The sequence below is a fragment of the Acinonyx jubatus genome, chromosome A1 (genome assembly GCF_027475565.1).
Source record: "Acinonyx jubatus isolate Ajub_Pintada_27869175 chromosome A1, VMU_Ajub_asm_v1.0, whole genome shotgun sequence".
Classification (NCBI taxonomy): Eukaryota; Metazoa; Chordata; class Mammalia; order Carnivora; family Felidae; genus Acinonyx; species Acinonyx jubatus.
Genome location: NC_069380.1, coordinates 145,568,606 through 145,591,929, shown reverse-complemented (window position 1 = coordinate 145,591,929; position 23,324 = coordinate 145,568,606). Strand labels below are relative to the sequence as shown.

The following is a 23,324-nucleotide window of genomic DNA, read 5'->3' as shown; positions in this document are numbered from 1 at the left end:
GGGCGGTGAGCTCTGTGGAACCATTTGGTGCTGAGAGCCCAGCTGTCCTCTGAAAGCACCGCCCAAGACTGTATGTACTTTCCCTCTCACTGCCTCAGAGGTAGTTAATTCCTTATCTCTTCTAATGTATTTTAAATGGGAACAACAGAACAGGTTACAGTTGTGCAGAATGCCACTTAGTTGCAAATAGAGCTCAACTAAAACTAGATAAACAATAAATTAGAAGTATTTTTCCTCAGAACTGAAAGTCCAGATTTGGGTAAGGATATGATTTAGTGCCTGAACCATATCATCAGTAAATTTCATTCTATTTTTCCATTCTGCCTTTGAGCAGGATTGGCTTCTTTATAAGGCTGACTCCCATTATGGTTGCAAAATGTCTGCCTGCTTACTTTTGGGGACATAGATTTCCTGTCTGTATCTAAAGGAAAGGGGGAGAGAGGGTTATTTCCAGATGCTTTCCTAGAAGATTGAGGAAGCCTCCCTTCCAAGAGCCTCACCTCACCCAAACACATACAAACTTGACCTTACACATCATTATCCCCAAATGGGTCATATACTTACCTAGACGAATAATGGTGGCCAGGAAAATGGAAAAGGTTTACTTAGTTATGACATACAAACTTCCCCTCTAAATCCACAGGAGAAGTCCTCTTCCCCCAAAGAATTGATGTAGATACCCAAATAAATCTGAAGATGATACAAGAGAAAGAGCATTGAAAGCTGATGAAACAACCCTAGTACACATTGCAAAGGGTTTCCTATAAGCCTGCTAATTTACTGCTTCAGTTCCGACAACTGAACCCATGGCTCTTTCCTACTGCAGCAAACTTTGATGGGTAGAGCCATCATTTCAACATTTAGTGTTTATAATAGTCACCTGCTACACTTTTTAAAAATGCAGAAACTTGAGGGGCGCCTGGTTGGCTCAGTCGGTTAAGGGTCTGACTTTGGCTCAGGTCATGATCTTGTGGTTAGTAGTGAGTTTGAGCCTCGCGTCATGCTCTATACTGACAGCTCAGAGCCTGGAGCCTGCTTCACATTCTGTCTCCCTCTCTCTGCCCCTCCCCCACTCACGCTCTGTCTCTCTGTCTCTCTCTCTCTCTCTCTCTGTCTCTCTCAAAAGTAAATAAACATTAAAGAAATACATTTTAAAAATACAGAAACCTGAACTAACACCCAAATTCAAATTCAGTAGATCTGGAACATTTTAAGGAACACCCAAGATGATCCTTTTATGGGCAATGAGAAGATCACACAGCTAAGTTCTCTACATCAGATACATATTTTTAGTGTCTCTTTTTTCCACTGTCACCATAATTTTCGTACATCCTTCTGCATTGTGCCAGGCAGAGCAATACAGAGTTACTTGTTTACTTTTGTTTTGCTTGGTGCATGTGTTTTTAATTTCCAGGGTTAAAGGAATTGCATGTGACAAAGACATATGTATTTTTTTGATTTGCTGATTTCATGAATTCTAAGAAGCAAATAGGACGAGTGAAAAATAACTCGGGTAGCATGACATTATCTTCTGTGGTAATCATTTCATCTGGATCTCACTAATTAAGCCACTAATGTCCACTTTGAGAATTATTTGTACTTTTGGAGCTCTAGCTGCCTCCCATTACTAGTTCACCATGTTTTGTCTGGATGCCTACACACAAAACACCTTTGCCAGAGAGAACTATGACAGTGAATTGATACTAATACTAACCCTTTTGTATGCACCTGTGTGTGTGTGTATGTGTGTGTTTTAATATAGTAGGAGTGTTGGTTAGTGACATCTTTATATTATGAGGAACCACTGTTATGGAGATATTGCATAGAAATAGAATTCAAGGCAGACTTGTGTATCTGCTGACTCTAACATGGTTAATCTGTTACAAAGATGTTTTTAGGTATTACAAGCTGACGTGGAGCTTAGTGCACTGCTTAGCCCAGAGGCTTTGGTTTTAAGACATTCTAATTGCCATGTCTTCTATAAATTTGGAATTGTCTTTGCTTCAGTGCTGGCTAGTTCTTTCCTAAAATGTCTTGCTTATCCATCTATAATGGAGGGATAAAATCTTAGCATTTCTAATCTCTCTTCCTTAGGCATCACATGCTTAGGATATTTTAACTGCATGCTTGGGATCTCACCTCCTGCATCTATCCCTGGGTTGTAAGAGACGCAAAGAAGTTTCCCAGTCCCTTCATCCAGCTTTTTTCTCCCTTATACTTCTTTCTGAGTAAGATTATCAGATATCTAGCCAGTCTTCATTCCATGACCCTTTTCCCCCTTTTCCCTCTCTCTCTTAGTGGATACTCAATCAACACCTTGGGAGACAGGCATAGTGGACAGAGTTTGGTTTGAAAGCCACACTGACACGAGCTCAAATTCAAATTGACCTGAGACTAATTGCTCAGTCACTCTGAACCTCTGGATCTTCATCTATCAAATATGAGTCATTTTAATGTCATCATAGCTTTATAGAGTTCACACACATAAAGTGGCCAGCCTTGAGTGCTTTTATTTCCCCACTTTGAATCTCCAGACTTATACCAACAATGACCATCTAAGTCAGCACTTCTACAAGACTTTATGGTATTTTCCTAAAAGGCAATTCCTGGAAGCCACTGACAGTTTTCCTCTTTGAACATGTTATGTTCGATTTTGGACATAATAAAGCAACAAACGGCTTTTTAAATATTTACGTTCTCCACCCCATGCATGCCAACTCTGTTTGCTCTCTCTGTTCCTTTATGTGCCAAGGAGACAAGCCAAACAGTGAGAGGAAAATACTGTCAGGACACAAAGTAACCTTGTCTAAGGTGTACTCTGTGCAGATGGAAACTTAACGGAAAAGAGAGGAAACTGCTCCCTGGTTACACAGTGATACCTTGATTAACCAATCACCTGGGAACAAAGCTCCTTTATAAGCAATTCAGTTGAGTAAATTTTTATGTTAAAACTTCATGAATCAATTGAAATAGCACTGGCTGGTGTCATATAATTCAACGGTAATATTCAGAGCGAACTGAACTTGTGCACAGAGCAGAAATACCTTCTAACAGAGTGTGTCTGTTGGTGTGACGGTGAAGGGGTGGATTCTAGGCAAACTTGTGAAACAGTTGCAGATAAACTCTTGTTTTCACTCTTGCAACCACTGTGCTCCATCCTCCACATACGTGTAATAGTAGGTTCTTACCCTTGGAGTCTGCTCTTTAAAATTCCTCCCTTTTAAAACAGGAATCAGAATGATTCACACTTTGAGTTATGGTTCGTGTTACCTTATATTGATGTTATTTAGCGATGTCTCAAACCTGGCTACAAGGTGGTACCATTGAAAGAGATTCTGACTTCATTGGTTTGAGGCAGGGCCCAGAGTTTGACTTTCTAATATAGATTCGCAGTTGTGAGCCACTGCTTTAGCATAAAACTGTATTTTCATACTGTGGCCTCTCCTTTTATAATATCCATGTTTATCCTTGTCTGGGCTGTAGAACACGTGTGTCAAACCACACAGGGTCACCCTTCACAATGCCGGTTCTTGCGTGTGAATCACTGCTTCTGAATTTTGAAGCATGTGGTACCTGTGAGTTCAGTGTGTTTGTATGTAACCCCTATCTTATTTATAACTTCTACTTCATGGAGCAAAATTGTAATGCATTTTAATTTCTCTTTGCTAATAGAAAATTCCCACAAAGTGGTGATGGTGGGATATTCATATGTTATTTACAATTTATATTTTCAAATAATATTATTTATGATAATTATAATTTCCAATCAAACTAAATAAAGTCAGTCTTATTTGCAGAAAGGAAGGGAAAGCAAGTTCAGACAACTGAGTGGTCTTTTCTAATAAATATGTATCTTAGAAGATAAAAGTGTATAAATGTTCCTTTAATGTAAACTCTCATTAACTTGTCATTATCCAGTTATCTCATGACAGATTTCTAATGTATTCACAAAATTACAAATCAGGAGCTTGTAGTCTTTGTTTGAAAATGCAAAGTATATTTATCTTCAATTTCAATCTCTCTCTCTCTCTCTCTCTCTCTCTCTTTCCCCAACCTCACCCCACCCCACCCTCTCCCTGTCCTCGTCTTTTTTCCTCTTATCATAGCATCAGATGAAGAAGAGCCAACGTCAGCAGGTAAAGTTCCTTTTGTTGCTAAGATTATTTCTATGTAATTTAATGCTGTTAACAATAGTCCCTTCACCCTTTGAAGTGTATTTTTTCTCAGTTTTCAACCAGGAAACTAGCACAGTTTTATTTACTGACTTTTTTTTAATTTCTTGGACCCATTATACCACCCCAGATTAAATGATGTTAGTTATAAGCTTTAAATTCAAAGAAAAAGAATTGAAAATGAACTGTCACAGAGGGAAACATAATGTAAAATATCACATCAACATTAAAGAATAAGGAAAATGGAGGGCACCTGGGTGGTTCAGTTGGTTGAGTGCTCGACTTCAGCTCAGGTCATGATCTCATGGTTCCTGAGTCCAAGCCCCATATTGGGCTCACTGCTGTGAGCCTGTCAGCATAGAGCACCCTCAAGATCCCCTGTCCCCCTCTCTTTGCCCCTCTCCCACTTGTGCTTTCCCAAAAATAAATACTAAATAAAAAAGAATAAGGAAAATGAGAAAATAAAAATATTAAGAAAAATGTCAAAAAATAATATGAGGAGAAAAACGAAAATGATAAAATGCAGAAAAATAATAAAATGAGAATAAAAAAAGAGGAAAATGATAAAAAAGTACTTTCAGAAATATGATCTTCCCTGATAGAATAGTGCATTATCAAATATATAACTGGCACTGAACATGTTATTCATTTAAGTTTAAGGGTAAAAACCACATTGTTGCCTCAAACACTCACTGTATTTAAAACCAAATTTTTACAGTTATAAATTAATGATACTGAAATCTGGCATCATAACTCTGCTGGTCATCCAGTTAATCAGTATTAATCAAGCACAGGCTCAGGTTTGAAGTAGTTACTCCTTCATAGTAACTTCTATGTAACTATAGTACTTCAGAGTAACTACTGTGAAGAATACTAATGGTAGAGAAGGCATTGTGTTTCCAACTTGGTTCCAGGACAATGGGATGGATCAAAGAGAAATGCCAGGAGCCTAAAGACCGCACATTTGTAGGGATAAAGTAGGCAGCACAGCTCTTGTGATTAGCAATAAATAAAAGGCCCAGGCTAGCCAATCAGCAGTATCAGGAAAAAGGAGTCGATGTCCTGAGATGCAGGGGTTAGAGACTGGTCAGAAGAGGAAAACCAGACCCTAGCACTAGATTCCTTCTTAGGCAAGTAACTGAGGAAAGCAGTTGGGCCTGAGAGACAAGAGCAGAAAATGGTCACTGAAACCAATGGACAAAAGGCAACTTAGTTTTATAGGAAGGTGGCGGGGAGCTAGCGCAATTATTGGAACTTAGGTACAAGGTAGGGCCATTTTGATTCATAGACAGAATTTATTTCAACTAGTATGAGACTTCCTCATTTCTACCTTCCTCCAAAAGTGGCTGGGTGGGCATTTTTACCTTTAAGAGTAAAATCAGAAGATCAAAAATTCAATGGAAGGAAATGGAATAGACATCTAACAAATACCTTTGATAAACCCTGAGGATACTGTATTGTATGATACTCTTTATGATTATACTTCCCTTAAGAATGGAATCACAGAATTAGATAAACTCTCAATTATTCCATTTTCATATTATCATTCATTTGCAGTCTGATTTGGATAAGAACTCCCTATCATTGTCTCCCAGTCTGGTCAGTATTGCGTAGCCTCTTTTTAGGAGCAACCTAATCACATGACTCAATAGCAAACTCATCTGTTGATATGACTCCTCTGCTGATATGAGTCTTTTTCCTAGTTTCTGACTTCTTTTTGCCCTACTTGAGGCATTAGTGTTTACAGGGTTGCCCAGAGAGTGCATTTGTCAGCGTTAGTTTTCCCTTTGTATCAGTCCTCACTAGCATCTATGCTTTCCTAGCCCACCCTAATTCCTCTTCCTTACTTCCCACACCTTGCTTTTTTGCCTGCCAAACAATTTTGGTGCCATTGCAGAAGAATTATTAATTTTGTATGATGAAGATTAATTTTAGCCTAATGTAAATGATATTTAAGTATAATATAACTATTTCTTGGTGTAATTTCATTATTCTAAAGTTATTTTGATAATTTACCTACTAAGAAGTTCTTTTGGTAATTGCAACTGAATGTTTTTTCTCCAAATATTTATTTTACTTTAGAGTGATATGAACATCTTGGAATTTAAATTATGGTTGAAAAATATTTTTGTCTTCAGATATGAGCAGATGTTTTTCTAGTGATTTTAGCACAGACTTTTACAATAGAACAAATGTACTCTTAAGGAATATTTTAAGCAAATCATTTCACATACAGTTTAGCTCTGAAAAAAATTTGTCATTTAGGAAAGCAGGCACTCCTATATAAAAACTGCCAGCGGGAATTAAATGTTTTCCTTTTAATTATATCGATGTATATAATAAAAAGAGTATTATTGTATAGTTGTATTAAAACTTTTGACAAAGTATTTATTATGAGATTTCTAAAAACTTGATTTTATAAGGAAAATGGGAAGTGGATTATGATTATTTTAGTCCTTTTTGGTACCATTTACTACAAGTTTTTTCAGCAGTTATTTTTCTTAAATGAATATTTATTATCTGTTTATGTGCCTTTTTTAGTAGTATTTATCAAAATATATCTTTTATTTAAAACTGTTAGTCAGAATATATTTATTTCATATATAGTTAATAACTTTCTCTACTCTTATCTTCTTCTGCTAACAGAATTTATCTAGAATAATGTTTCCTAACCTCAGACTCATTTTATGGTCCTTTATTTTATATTTCTTTCCTGGTATTTCTTCATACATTCATATCAATGAAATGCTATCTTTTATTTGGTCCCAAATTTTACCTGAATTAAACTTTTATATGTTCCCACATGCTATTTTTGATATCTTAATCCGACTCATATTCTTCTTTCAAATCAGATTCACAGCATAATTGGATAGTAACTCTTTCAAATACATTCTTTAATTTCTTTAAATTAAATAATTTTAATGTTTTTGTTAGGAGATCTGCTACTCCTCAAAATTCAGTAGGAGAAGAAATAATAAAGTAAGTGGGGATGTTGCAGGCTCCTATTAGTTATGAATGTGTGAATTATTAATTAAGAATAATTCTTATTTTAAGAAAATCTATACATGATCTATTAGTGTAGGTCCCTAGAAGATACTACTACTGAATGATACTATGTATTAAATGGTTGTTGGGGCGCCTGGGTGATTCATTCCATTGAGTGTCCAACTTTGACTCAGGACATGATCTGAGTTCGTGAGTTTAAGCCCTGAATCGGACTTTGTGCTGACAGCTCAGAGCCTGCAGGGAGCCTGCTTCGGATTCTGTGTCTCCCTCTCTCTCTCTGCCTGTGATGTCTGGATACTGTATAACAAATCTAAGTTATTTTTACCCCACAGGTACACACAATTGTATTAATTATAATTCCATAATGTGACAAATTCTCATTGTTCACAACTGTTTCTAAAGAGAATAATAGGTTTCTATCTTGAATAACATACAGTATGAAAAAAATCAGAAAGATAGATAATATAACTCAGAAAATGAATGAGATATTAGATAGTATTTTACTTACATTATAATGCTACAAAATGATAGAGGCTTTTCTCTTTACAATAGAGCCTATTTGAGCCTATATTCCCATATCATTCTGTTTATAATATTTTTATTCTTTATCCTGTTTTCAGTTATTTTTTTCAAATATCCCTAATTTCTCTTATTGGAACTTCTAAACTGCCACACACGCAAAAAAGCAAGTGCTTAAAATAACTACTTTTTTTGTGTTATTTTGTGGACGGGGTGCATATTCCATCACATCTGCATTTCTCCTTATGGAGATATGTCCTGCTATTGAATGTAGAGTGTCTGCTTGCTAATCGTTCAGCTCCGAGTGTTCTGATGGGGTGTGTTAGTCTAGAGGAGCATGTATGGTAGCATCTGAGTTACTAGGGCAGCCTCACTGACACCTGTTTCAGGAACTATTGAAAGTTTTTATTTATCTTCGTTGAATCTTATGTTCAGATATTTAAACATCTTATTTCAATGAGTATAAAGAAATCTATGAACTATACAAATAAAAATTTCTTCAAACTAGGTTGTATGCCAAGATCTAATTACAAACTAGTAAGATACATATTTTTAGAGTGGCCACACATATTCTGTACCTTCAACGGAGTCACCTTTACAGGTGACACATGCAAGCCAATTATGTTGCTATTGCCCAGATAGTTTTTGGAAGCTCTCTTTTGAAATTTCCTTCAGAATCCTCTCATGACATTGTAACATAAATTATTTCTTTATAGTCTCAGAAGTGTGATACTATACTCGTCAGACTTTGGCCTGATAAATGTGCATTCAAAAACAATGTTGGGGTGCCTGGGTGGCTCAGTCAGTTGGGTCATGACTTCGGCTCAGGTCATGATCTCACAGTTCATGAGTTCCAGCCCCAAGTGCGTCGGGCTCTGTGCTGACAGCTCGGAGCCTGGAGCCTGCTTCGGATTCTGTGTCTCCTTCTATCTCTGCCCCTCCCCCACTTGTGCTCTGTCTCTCTCTGTCTCTCAAAAATAAATAAATGTAAAGAAAAATTAAAAAAAACAATTATTCACAAATATTAAGAATGTGTGTGTGTGTGTATCTGTGCAAGTGAAATACAGATCAGTTTATAACTTTGAAATGAAGTCAGTTTGCCACTTTCGAAAGGTGATACATAATATTTAGATTAAATTTCATAAAATAACACTCTTTAATAAAGTTAAGTCAGTGGCCGTTTCCCACTCTGTTGCACAAATCCGATTTTCATTTATCTTTTCTTTAAATTTCATAATCAGGAGAGGCTTTATAAACTGATTATACCAATACATTTGCCTGTGTCCTTTAAAATATTAAGACATCTACATTAGAAAATTGACTGCTACAAATGAGCTTATCTATATAAAATTTAATTTATTAACTATAAGGTATGTAAAAATCAAGCTCATTCTCACATAAATTTCCTCATTCCTCTTAATTTATCTTGTCTTATTAGCTGTTATTTTAGCTCTCTACAAATACCATTTATTCTTCAAATTGATGAAGTAATTACAAGAATAACAGGGCCACAAATAAAAAACATTATTGAATGGGATCAAAATCAGTGAAAAAATGACACAGTGGAAATCCTGTAGCTATACAGTAGATCAGAAGCTAAAATTAAAACCACAACTTACTGTTTTTGTTCCTGTCACCTCAGAAACAGAGCTTAATTCTTTTTCTTCTCTTGCCTAAGGAGAGATTTTTAATTGCTTTGTCACTTTTTTGTAACATTAAAGAAGGGGACTAGGTTTGTGCTTAGATAAAAGTAGCTCTTAATACTGAACTAACTCATAATGACAAAAAATTATAATTAGAAAATATGGAATTTTCCATGAATGTAAAAGATAAAGTCTTTTTATCAGTCAGCTGTGTTAAACACCAAACTACAAAAGCCACACTGTTCTTTACACATTTGTAAAGTTAAAATTTCGTCATTTACTTAAATGCAAAACTCCATTTGTGGCCTATTAATATCTGATCCCACTTGGTAGTGATGATAAATATTGCTTCCTGGATACAGTAGTTTATAATAAACTTATTGTGATCTCTGTGATGCCCATCAGAGATGAAGAGTGTAGTGATGAGGCACGCCAGGGCATCATCATTTCCACTGGTTCCTTCTAAATATTTTAATATGTTTAATCTTTCTTTTTTAAAGTTTATTTATTTATTTGAAAGGTGGGGGTGAGGGGCAGAGAGAGAGGGAGAGAGAGGATCCCAAGCAGGCTCTGTGCTGTCAGTGCAGAGTCTGATGCGGGCCTCGATCTCACAAACTGTGAGATCATGACCTGAGCCGAACCAAGAGTCAGACGCTTAACTAACGGAGCCACCCAGGTGCCCCAGTATGTTTACTCTTTCAAAACATCAGTTTGGTCACTGAGGAAGTACACCCAAGAACACTAATTATCTACATACATAATAGAACACTGCCTAGCAGTGTAAGGATTTATAACTATGGTTTTATATATACAAATATGTATTTATGATTTGATACACAAACCATATATATATGCTTATATAGATAAGCCATGTGTATGTATATATCTTTGTAGCTAAGCACAATACACAAGTGGTAACATTTTTCTCTAACTTTTGAAATATTCAGCTTTGGCCCTATGAAAGCTTTCCTGCTGTGTATGGTGAATTTTGTGATTTTTCTTAACTATGCTATAGATTTCTTTTAGATATCTTTCCTGTTTTCTTATGAAACATAATTCTGCATGGCTGACTATGCTCAATTATTCTTCAACTCATACATTTTGAAAAGGAGTAATATCTTACCATATTATTCTCTAATGAACAAGAGTTGCTTTTGCATTCTGATCTTAGCACTTTATTTCCTTGGGGTCTGAAATAGAGCTTCATATTCTCTTTTTTGTTCGCCTTATATTTGTTACAAATTTTCTCCTTTTTTTATATGGACATATTTTCTCTCTAGTGCCTGGAGCAACTATACTAATTATTTTATCAAGTATATTCTTATTCATAAAGATATGCTAAGCAGGCTTAAATATTAAAAACATATATAAAAACCAAAAAGTTTATTGCCATGATCTCTAAAAACCAGAAGTCTTTACTTGCAGATTTTTAGTGGAATAAGGAATAAATTATTACTTCTAAAGATTTAGCTTTATCCAGTTTACTGAGGCATTAATGAAAAGACCAAATAAAGCTGCTTTTTTTTTTTTAGTGAGACAAAACTTTCTTATTGATAGATGTGTGATAGTGATATTGAACTGGGAGGAAAAATTAGTTGTTATTTAATTCTCTGTTTTATGTAGATAGTATTTTTTTTCTTTTTTTCACGAAGATAAACTTCACTGTAGTATAAGATCATCATACCAGTAGAGAATTTGGGAATTTTTTATTCCATATCTTTTTCTTTAGACAAGTTTAAGAAGTAAGTTATCAAAAAGGCAAAATAATATATTTGTAAATCTGTGAATATAGATACAGTGACATAATTTATCATCTTTCCCCCAAAAATACAAATCTTGATTTGAAATAAAGTTAAAATATTGTCAAGAAATATGTAACAAAAATTCCTCATAGTATAACTTGAAGATGTAATTTCTTCAATAGTATATGTTAATATCTAGCAATGCATGCATTCTAAAAACAGTTACTGTGTGACATGCTTTTGGTACATTCAATTCAATGTTACTTGAATAATATGAGATTTTATTAGCTCCCACAGAATTAATAATGAGTAGTCCAATGATGTCACTAAAAATCTGAGTTTTGTTTTTCTTTCCCCATCTTTTTGTTCTGTCTTCTGTGGTATAAAATTTATCTTCATTTTCATACCAGTTTCCCTTGGGGTGGTGATAGGTCTTCCAAAAGCCACTGTGGCTGTATGTATCTTTATCCATGGTCCAGAGAAGACAAAGAAAACAAAAGTCCTGAGATCCACCCCGGGGCACCTGGGTGGCCCACTTGGTTAAGCATCTGACTCTTAATCTTAGCATAGGTCTTGATCTTAGGGTCATGAGTTCAAGCTCCACCTTGGGCTCTACGCTGGGCTGGATACCTACTTAAAAAAAAAAAAAAAAAGACTGCTGAGATCCACTGTAATTGGACAGGCTTAGATCTCTTCTGCCATCCCTAAAACAACCAGCCAATCAAACCCTTCTGTTGGAGCATAAGGTTGATTTCTGCTTTCTGTTAGGATCAGGAGCTAAGGGGCAGATACATGAATAATAATCATGGTACTGTTTTGGAAGAGAAAGGTGGAAATACATACTAGGTTAATGATCAGGGAAGCCAATAAGAAGTAACCATTGTAATACCTCTTTGTCATTTTAAACTACTTGCGTAGTTTTTCTTTTACGTTTTGGTATGTTTTCCAGGCTATTGTATAAAAACTCTCAGGAGAACTGCAAGCCCAATTGTTGAGAAATACACTTAGTACACATCTCAGTCACACTAAAGTCTGTGTTCATATTTGCACCGTTATACATCATGACTTTTAAAATCTCAACTTCACTGTATATTTTTCTCTCATGTGCTTAAAAATGTATGCTTACCAAAACTGTGTGTATCTATTATCTGTATTGAACTTTCTATTTTGCTTTAATGACCTGTTTCTATAAAAACACCTAAGTTTACTTGGCTCTAGTTCTTACATGCTACTGACATAATCTTCCTCTCTCACATTTCAAAAAATGACAGTTATATTAAATTTCATTGTCCCGAAAATTTCTAAGAGTATTAGATACTGTCATTACTTAGCTTAACCCAGGATGATATTATCTTATTATAGATAAACATTTTTATCATGAACTTATAGTCAAAACATAATAATTTTATATTTAGAATATTAGAAAATGGCCATTCAAATTTAGTCAACTTTTTAAGCTTGGTGAAAAAAAAATGTGACTTAATCTTTGCATGCATGTTGCTACAGCTTCAAACATTCAACTTTTTGTAACTCACTTCCATCATAATGTTGCAGAATAACTCCAGTGGTATAAATAAATTTTTTGTTTAGTGTCTGTAGATATTTCATATTATTTCAATTAATAAGGTAGATTTTGTGCTATCAACGTTTAGGATTCTGGGAGAAAAACCAAAACTGAAACCCAAGTTAATATTAAACTCAAATACTGAAAAAGCATCAAATTTTAAAAAATGGTAATAGAGGCATTCAGTTGGAAATGGAGAGTGTATCAGTCAGGATTCTCCAGAGAAGTAGAACTGTGTGTGTGTGTGTGTGTGTGTGTGTGTGTGTGTGTGTGCGCGCGCGCGTGCGCGTGTGTAAATACATAAAATATATGATTTAAAGAGATTTATATTAAGGAATTGAGGCCAATTCAGCTGGAAACTGAGGCACAATTTTTATGTTACATTCTTGAGGCAAAGTTTTATTCAAGGAAACTTCAAGTTTTGCTCTTAAGACCTTCAACTGATTGGATGAAGCCCATCCACATTATGGAGGGTAATCTATAAAATCAACTGATTGTAGACATATACAAAATATCTTCCCAGCAACGTCTAGACTACTATGTGGTCAAGCAACTGGACTCCATAGTTGAACCAAGTTGACACATAAAATATAACCATCACAGAGAGCAAGTGAAAATTATGTCAATGTAAAATATTTTAATTCTCAATAAATCTATTTCAGGAGAAACAGATAAAGCATAATTTCTAATGTTTAATAATGTGCTCGTTGCTCTACTAGCTGTATAGACTTAGACTTTGAGTTTCTTTAATTTTTAATCCTCCCTACATTGGATGGATTTATCTTTAAGGCCATCTCCATTTTCTGGGCCATTTTTTTTTCCGTCTCAAGTTTCACCTCAAAATTTCATACAAATAAAGCACTCAGAAATATTAATTTAAAATTCCAGGGTTTTGTTCGTTCAAGGAAGGCATTAAACTTTCTGGTTCATGGGTAAGATAAAGCCCTCCATGGACTTGCAGGCCTAAACCTGTGATTTTATCTTCAGATGCATAGCCATCTCCTGCTTATAAAGTATTTTCATTTTATAGCTTTAATTTTCATCATCTGTAAAATGGGATAATAATAGTGCCCACCTTAGAAGTTTGCTGTAAGGATCAAACAATGATACATTAAAGCGCTTCCCACTTGATGCCCATCCTACAACATGAGAGGGAATCTAAATGTTTTTGCTTTCATTATCATAAGGGTTGTTTGCCTTATTATTATTGTTGTTGTTTTGATTATGATTATTTTTCAGGCAATCTGTGGCGTGTTCTATGTACACTATTTTATTTAATTTTCACAATAAAGCAATACAGCTTAAAGATAAAATACATCTATATCTCTATATCTATTTGTCAATGGATTGATCCATTTATATTTCTACTTAAAGAGGAGGACACTCAGTTTTAAAGCATGAAGAAATATGCCCAAAGTTATATAATAAACAAGTAACAGAAGCAAGATTCAAATTCAAGTTTCCCTAAGACAACTTGTGCTTATTCTACTTCAGCAAACTCTGCCTTTTTATTCACTTATAGTTTTAAATAACATATATTTCTTTCAGTTGTGAAAGTAATACATAGCTATTCAAATTTTATGCATATATTATAAAACGGAACCTAATAGCGTGCAAAATATTACCTATTATTTTAAATGATGGTCTGATTAGTATAGTAATTCATGGACCTTGTGGACATTTTTTTAAAAGAATAAAATAGGAAATGAAAATCTGAGTGCCTCTATCCATATTCAATATTTGCATTTTAAAAGATATTCTGCTTTAATCTAGGAGTTCTTACAGTCTTCTTCATCCCAATGGCTGGGGATAGAAATTGCATATAATTTGTACCCTTCTACATTACCTCCCGGGATACATTTTCTAAGACCACCACCCTGTCCTTTCTTTTCTGTAAAACCAACACAAATCCTGGGCACAGTCTACAATAGACAGGGCTGTGCACTCACAGATCCACCATCTGATGGCTTCTCCCGCAGGTATCTGCCTGACTGCCTCATCACATCTTTCCTGTCTTGATCCAAAGATATCTTCTCAGGGAGGCCTTCTCTTTGTCTCTAAAAAGGTTACTCCTTCTCCACCTTGTCAGATCTCCTAGTATGTAGCTCCTTCATATACAGCTTCTTTATTGTCTATCCAGGCTGAATATTAACTTCTGAGGCTTAAAACTTTTTGGTCTATTTTATTCACTACTGAATCTCTAGCTACTATAGCAGATGTTTGGTATATGGTAGATGCTTAATAAATACCTGTAGTATGATTGGATTAATTAATAAAGTCAGCCATACTGATTTTGTGCTAATTTCAAAGCACTATCAACCCAAGAACATACACAATTCTTCCTGTCAAATGAAATAGAGGGCTGATAATAGATGTATTTCCCCATTTAAGAAATTAATAAATAAAAGTGACACTAATGATTTGCTAAGAATCTTAAAGATGCTTTAAAATTACTAAAATCCCTTGACATTGGTCTTTGTTTTTCTGCTTTTGTTGCAATAGAATAAATGTGTTTTTCTTGGTAATTCTTTCAGTGTGGTGTCCTAACAATGTTAGTAATTTAGCCATAGTTAGTAATTACTATATGGAAAATGCAGCAGTGATATTAAGAAGTCTCAAACCTGACAACAACCACAATCCACTGCTGGGCATGGGCAGGAGACTGGGTGGCTCAGGGCAAGGAGGCGGAATGCAGGGCCCTGCACACACATGGGCCGGGCAGGCCTGTGGGACCACTGGCTTCCTGAGATTGGACTCCAAGAGGAATGTGCAGGGACCTGCCGTTGTTTAGTGTAATCACTTAGTCATGATCTCATTGTTATTGATTCCTATTTTCTTAAACTCACAGGCATCTTCAGGAAATATTTTTTAAAGTTGCATGGACAGTAGATTTTTTAAGTCTTTGAATAGCACATTTAAAAATAAACTGTACCTGGGCATAGTATATTTGGGGGATACACTTAAAAAAGAGATATTTACCCAAAGAAAACCTTCAACTGCTAGAATTCACCAAGATTTAGAGATTCATTTCCTATTTATTCAGCTTCTCTAAACAGGAGTCTAAATGAGAAATATTCACTATTTTGTCTTCAATTTAAGGGATATGTTTAACGTGATATCCATATATATTCCTGTCTGATTTTCTCCTTCTCCAGACATAAATCTAAACAAGAAAATATCCAGTATTTTTCATCTAATTTAAACAATATCCAATATTTTTATCCAATTTAAATAACATTGTTGGTTGTTTCAAACACATACTAGATGCGAACAAAACCATAAGAGACTCTTAAAAACTGAGAACAAACTGAGGGTTGATGGGGGGTGGGAGGGAGGGGAGGGTGGATGATGGGTATTGAGGAGGGCACCTGTTGGGATGAGCACTGGGTGTTGTATGGAAACCAATTTGACAATAAATTTCATGTTAAAAAAAAAAGAAAAAAAAGGAATGAACAATCCAGTTCTTAAAACATTAAAACAAGGAATAAAACCCATTGTACATATCAGCCAGTGGTTTGTGCCAAAGCTTTAAATATTCTACAGAGGACACGTGATGCCTGTCTGAGACAGAGTCCCTGAAATGAATACATCCCATAACTTCGTGCTAGAAATGATTAGGAGGAAATATGCAAGTACTAAGCTACTAATACAAGCAAAGCTAAGGTAAGAATAATTGGAAAGTGAATAGATAGGGCTGTTTCCCTCAGAATTATAGCATTCTGCACCTTCACCTATCTAAACACATTGTTTTACACTAAGTTTTATTTATACAATTCTCAAGAAAACACTGAAAATTCTGATGCATTTTGAGTTCCTATGATACATCAATCTTTAGTCTGATATTCTTTAGGCAGAATACTCAAGGAATTTGTCTACCTTTTGAGATTGCTGAGAATCCATAGAGCTATAGAAGTGGGAGATAAGCATATTTTTAAGTAACTTGAGTTTTCAGACATGATTTTATTTTCAGTGTCTTTTGTCTGTCATCCAATTACTCTGTGATCCCTGACACTTGGGTGGGTGGTAGGAGCTTGAGAGATAAAACTATTGATTCTCAGTAATTTTATTCTTATTCTGGAAATGAGTGAGCCAAGAAAAGCTGGTCCCTTAAGGCATTCTTTCATTTTACTCATGAAACCTGTACCTGGTTTTTATGACCCATCATGCCATGCTTCTTCTCCCTAGGAGATACCAGCCTCCTCTGTTCCAAGTCATACATGCTGTGCTCATCTCACTTCAAAGCTTTATTTCACATTTGTCTGTTGAGCATGCTTTTCTTTCCCTTTCATATCTCTAAAACCTATCTCTCTTTCACACTCATGAGGTGTGCAGAGGCTATAGTTTCTGTCCTTAAAGGGATTTGAGTTCCTTTATTCCTTTATTGTGTACTGGATGTGCATTAGAGTTGTTTTTCCACTTAGGCTGGGGAATCACTCTTGACTGTGACTCAGTCCCTGTATTGCATTGCCAACAATGCTGAATATAGTCAGGGATGAATACCTGGGCCATGATCAATAGACAATATCATAAAAAATATTACCACTGGGGAACCTAGGTAGCTCAGTCGGTTAAGCTTTCGACTTCACCTCTGGTCGTATAGTTCTTGAGTTCGAACCCCGCATCGGGCTCTCTGATGTCAGCATGGAGCCTGCTTCAGATCCCCAATCTCTCTTTCTCTCTCTCTCTCTCTCTCTCAAAAACAAATAAGCATTAAAAAAATTAGAAAAAAACTATCAGCTATTGGAATCATAAAGCAGAGAGAGAGAGTGAGAGAGATATCAAATGAACAGTGCTTTTCAAATATTAGAAAACATGTAAACTATATTATAGTACCTATACGCAGGTAATGGCTTTGTGCAAATTATAACTATGTAAATTACATTTCTTGATTTATATCATCTTCTAATCACTTGGATTATCTATACCTATATTAGTTTTCCAATGTTCCCATAACCATTTACCATAACCTTGGTGATTTAAAACAACCCAAATTTATTCTCTCACAGTTCTGGAGATCATAAATCTGAAATCAAAGTGTTGTGCTCCCTCTGAGTGCTCTAAGAGAGAATCCTCCCTTGCCTCTTCCAGTTCATGGTGGCTGTCAGCATTTTTTGGCTTCCTTGGCTGTAGCTATATCACTCCAATCTCTGCCTCCATATTGGCATTACGTTTTCCTTTTCAGTCTGTGGCTTTTCTTATTATTTCTATTATAAGGACATTTGTCACAGGACTTAAGACCCACTTGGGTACTCTAGCATGATCTCACCTCAAGATCCTACTTACAACTGCAAAGACCCCTTTTTTTCAAGTAAGGTGACATTCAGAGGTTCCAGGGATTTGGTGGTAGACACATCTTTTGGGAGGACATGATTCAACCTACTATAACAACTAAAGTTCATGTGGTAAATAAATGTAAAATGAATTAGTTTTTCATTTTCTGAACCTGAAAATTTTAAGTAAATTAATATGTTGATGTATAATGAAAGATCCATAAGAATTGGTGGGATGTTTTTACTTTCACTGCATGTATTTTGCATTCCCTGGTTTAAAAAATTGGTCATAAAATAAAATAATGAGATCCTAGTTTACTCAATAAAACAACACAGATAGCTTTCATAAATCCTGCAGATATTGTCAAAACCTCAGCCAATATAATTCAATAAAGGTGGAGCTAACTTCAATATCAGTGGAAGGAAATTCTTAATGTTCTAAGAAATGAATTCTATGTAAAAAATTAGATAGCAACTGTAATATGTAATATTTTAAACTTATGTATGTTTATGAAACATCTGGAGAGAGAAAAATGGAGATAAACAACCTTATATAACCACAGTGTAAAGTAACTCATTTTATTTATTTTCTTTAACAGAACATTTTTTATTTATTTATTTATTTATTTATTTATTTATTCAATATATGAAGTTTATTGTCAAATTGGTTTCCATACAACACCCAGTGCTCATCCCAAAAGGTGCCCTCCTCAATATCCATCACCCACCCTCCCCTCCCTCCCACCCCCCATCAATCCTCAGTTTGTTCTCAGTTTTTAAGAGTCTCTTATGCTTTGGCTCTCTTCCACTGTAACCCCCCTTTTTTTTCCTTCCCCTCCCCCATGGGTTTCTGTTAAGTTTCTCAGGATCCACAGAACCCTCTTGCATTGTTGGTGGGAATGCAAATTGGTGCAGCCACTCTGGAAAACAGTGTGGAGTTTCCTCAAAAAATTAAAAATAGACCTACCCTATGACCCAGCAATAGCACTGCTAGGAATTTACCTAAAGTAACTCATTTTAAAGAAGAAAAGTGATATTCACAAATTTCTTCTTAAATATTTTGACATAATTTTATAATTGCTTGCTGTTTTATAGATTCTCCAACTTTAATGCTGGATTCATTAACTTATAAAAGCCAAGAAAAAGAAAAGCAGGACCCCAGATTATAGAAACCTAAATGCATTTGTTTTATCCAGTCAGCTTAGAGTAATACAGAATTAGAAAACATAAAATTAAACCTTACCTTATTTCCATTTCAATTTTATCATACTGGAAAAAAAATCATCTCAGTATGCATGATCTGTTTTGAATAGAAAACAATTATTTACTGTGGTAAATGAGAACAGTCTGTTGTCCACATTCATTTTAGCAATTTGGGAACTAAAGCTTAATGCTACTTTAATGAACACAGGGACTTTTAAACTATTACTACTTTAAATTTCACTTTCATTATAATTCTAATATGTAAATCTTGTTGGTAGGCTAATACACTTTTTACATCTAGAAAATATCCCTTGCAAAGAATGATGCTAAAAGGTGAATTAGAATGTGCTTAGACATAAGTTTAGGCTGTTTCGAGATTCAGGTAACAAGAACCAAGTGTCTCAGTATGATGTGGAAACTACTCCTGGGAGATCTCATGTTGAGTAACGTGAGGGATAGAGAAGAAAATATGAGTAGATTGCTGTGAAAAGAAAATGTGTCAGGAAAACATTTTAATGGAATTTCTTCCACTTTATTTACCATAAACCGGCTACTCAGTAAATGTGTGTGTTCTGTTGCTGACTGTTACAGCACTGCCAACTTTTCTACCCCATGATTGATAGAAATTGAGAATAGCTTTAGTGTTCGCAGTCTGTCATTAAAGAGTCCAGTTCAAGTGGACACAGCTTCTTTATAAGATTTTAAATATTATGGCTGTTACACATTTCACATTGCCTCGGTGAAAGAGATGCAATTTTACAGTGACCCATCTGACTTTATTGTTTTTCTTGCTCCTTGTCAGATTACTGTCCGTCCTTATTTTTGTTGGTTATTTGAATGTTTCTAGCTATTTCACATACTTTGGAGCTATCTAAAATCTTTCCTAGAAAAAAGTAGAAAACAGACATGTGTTAACATATATATGTGGCTGAGTAAAAGGCTATTACTTTAATTACCAAGGCTACTGATAAGGCATATTCCGTTTAAAAATCATACAAAAATATCATTTCGCATTTAGCCATTTTTTTGATAGTTGGCCTTGGGCCAATTAACTTATGCTTATAAATGATCATAAGAAAAAAAAGAATTTTAAGAATGACTTTGAGATCACTAATAGGTTATTTCAAAGAAGAGCATAAGACTCTTTGAAGGATACCAATGTTGCAGTCATACGGGGCCTGCTGAAGCCTCAAGTTAATTGGAACTCAAGCAGACAAGGGAAGGACAGTTTGCATGTAGACTTAGAAATAGAAACTAATTGGATAATGGCTAAAACTAGACATTTAATAGTCATACATGCAAATTTCAAAATATAATTGAAGGAAAGGAATTTTATAATTAAGGAATGGGCTGAATGTCAAAAACATGGAATTTGGTTATAAAAATACATTAATTGCAAAAATTCAGTTGTATTTTTGTCTACATTTTGATGAAAATTTTAAAAATCTGTAACAAATACAATTAGGATAGACAATATTCAAAATATTTTAAAATTGGTTGTGTGTTTTACTGTTAGTTTCAGTGGATATACAGAGGAATATATAGGGAAATAGCAGGGTTATGTAAATGTGAACTTTTGCCAGGACAACTAATTACTTTCTAATGAAGTATTTTAAATAAATCCTAATCATTATAAATAACAACTATTAGGTTTATTCACTGTGCCCAACAAATGCCGTAAACAGTCTTTACTAACGTAAAATTGTGTTTGATGTTTTGCTTTCATTAGCTATTTTAGCAATAAAGTAATAATAGTACAGAATAAAAAGGTGGAAATCTCTGTGGAACAAACAGGTAAATCAAAGCTATTTTCTAATGATAGAATCCAGTATCTGCAAGAATTGTTGATCACATCTAAGGAATGGCAAAAGCATAGAACAATCCAAATTTTATTTATTTTTTGTTTTTAAATTTTTTTTATGTTTATTTATTTTGAGAGAAAGGGAGAGACAGAGCACGAGCAGGGGAGAGGCAGAGAGAGAGGGAGACATAGAATCCGAAGCAGGCTCCAGGCTCTGAACTATCTGCACAGAGGCCGACACAGGGCTCTAACTCACGAGCCATGAGATCATGACCTGAGCTAGAGTCAGACACTCAACCAACTGAGCCAACCAGGCACCCCACCAATCCAAATTAAAAAAAAAAAAAAAAAAAGAATGTATCTACAGATGTGCACTTTCCTTGCATAAAATTTTGCCTCTTTTCTGAGATAGTTAATATGCAATAATGCAAGTATTTTCTCTCACGTTATGTAAAATAAGTATTTTTTTAGAGAAATGTTGACACTTTTTTTATAAGTAAGGAGTATTATCTTCTTATAAGTCTGGAAATGGGATGAGCCCTTGACTGAAAGTTGTTAATGGCCACTTGTGAGAGTACAAGGCTTCCATTATGTGACAGATTTTCTAAGTCACTCACCTAGGTGACCTTTCAATTAAATTATTGGAGTGCATTCTAATTCAGGATTTCCCTGAAGATCACTTTGAATATTCATCCAATTCAGAGGTTCCCATGCATCTCATTAAGCATTATGACCCACCAGGAACATGTGCTGTTGGCACACCAAAATCAGCACTGAGATTCAAATTTCTTTGGAGAGCAATTTGTGGAATTAATTTACCTATATGATTTAGGCCTGATAAGGGGTTCATTCAACATCTGTTGGGTCATCTTTGCCTCAGACTTTTTATATGAAGAAATAAAAAAATATTCCTAGTGGTAGTATTTACTTAATTCCCTGGATTTTAATTTAGGCAAACATGAGGTGGAATCCTCATAAAACACCCCATCTTTGAGATTTGTTCAGCTTAATGTTCTGCAGATTATTAATACATTAAAGCTGAGTACTTCTCAGTTTTTTCTCTCATAAGTTAACCATTTGAAAACAAAATTCAGTAGTTTGAAGATGAGTCTATTTAGTTTTCCCTGCAGCATTAAACATGAATAGCAGTCCATTACTTCTTGACATTTCCTGCCTTGCCATCTCTGGTATTGTATTTTTCGTTGGGTTTAAAGATGTCTGGTCCTATTTAGTGTTCTGTTTTCTTTGTCTGCTTCTTTAATATTATCTTTACTGTCTCCCTGACCCAATTTTTTGTAATCTCCCCAAGGCTTCCTGCGTAGACAGGATTCCCAAATCCAGGTAGCTAAACCTCTTAGTGACTCAGTTCTCTCAGTGAAATGGTAAAATTATGTCATCATTATTGGAGATATTATATGTGAAAGACCTAGGGGGAATAACCAGCTCATAGTATATAGAAGGTTGCTTTCTCTTGTCCATCTTTGCTATAGCCTGGTCTGTCTCTTGAATTTCAGATTTCTATTTTCAGACATCAGCTAGCCACATCTAATGGCCTATTTGCAAAAATGAATGTTCTTTACTTTCTTTTCTCTTCCTTCATGTATTCCCTCTCTCATTGACATTACCAATATCTCTGTCAGGCATAAAACATCCAAGTCACCTTTAATTCCCCTCTCTTCTTCAACATGACCTCATATATTCATTTGGTTCTTACTCTGCAATACTATTAAGTTCGGCCCCTCTTATGGACTCCTGATTGACATCCTATAGTACTAAGAGTCTTTGTTTCCACAAAGTTTGCTTAGCTCTTTATAGTTTGCAAATTGTTACGTTTTCTTGCTGAATCAGTCCAGATGAGCTTGGTTATGCTCAGGAATGACCCACATCCAGATTTCAGTGGCTTAGCATACATGTCCAGTGTGGGTTGGTTGGAGATCTCTGCTTATTGTAGACACTCAGGGACCCAGCTAACAAAGGCTGCATCTCAAGAGTTGTTCCTACAGTCACCATAGTAGTGTGAAACAAACATGGTCAATCATTCCTTAGTTCTTAAAACATCTCTCAGAAATGATACACATTACGTCTCACAATATTGGCCAAAAAATTTACGTGGCTGCTATGAACTTCAAAAGGGTTGGACAAGTGCAATCCTACCATGTATCTGTGAGGTGAACTGGTACATTTGTGAAGTCTTAATGACTATAATCTGACAGTTACAAGAACTTTCACACTGGTTTCCTTGCCTGTGTTGACATTCCTCTTTCTCAAACGCCTTGTAACAAAATTCTCCATCTTAGCCCTGCTATTTCAAAAAATCAATTTACTATTCTCAGTGCCTTTTATTGTGTATACGCATTGTATAATTTCTACTTAATTGTAGAATAGAACGTGCTCTTTCATCTTG

At 35.1% G+C, this 23,324-nt stretch overlaps 1 protein-coding gene across 2 annotated transcripts in view; it reads left to right on the top strand.

Moving 5' to 3' along the window:
• Nucleotides 1-23,324, top strand: part of EDIL3 (EGF like repeats and discoidin domains 3) — a 410,169-nt gene that overhangs the window by 143,460 nt on the left and 243,385 nt on the right. The window contains exon 3 of one of the 2 annotated variants that reach the window (XM_027038776.2): nucleotides 4,107-4,136. The exons of the other annotated variant lie outside the window; for it this stretch is intronic. Coding sequence (XP_026894577.1) covers nucleotides 4,107-4,136 — 30 coding nt within the window. The remainder of the gene's footprint in view (nucleotides 1-4,106; nucleotides 4,137-23,324) is intronic. 2 annotated transcript variants of the gene reach the window in all.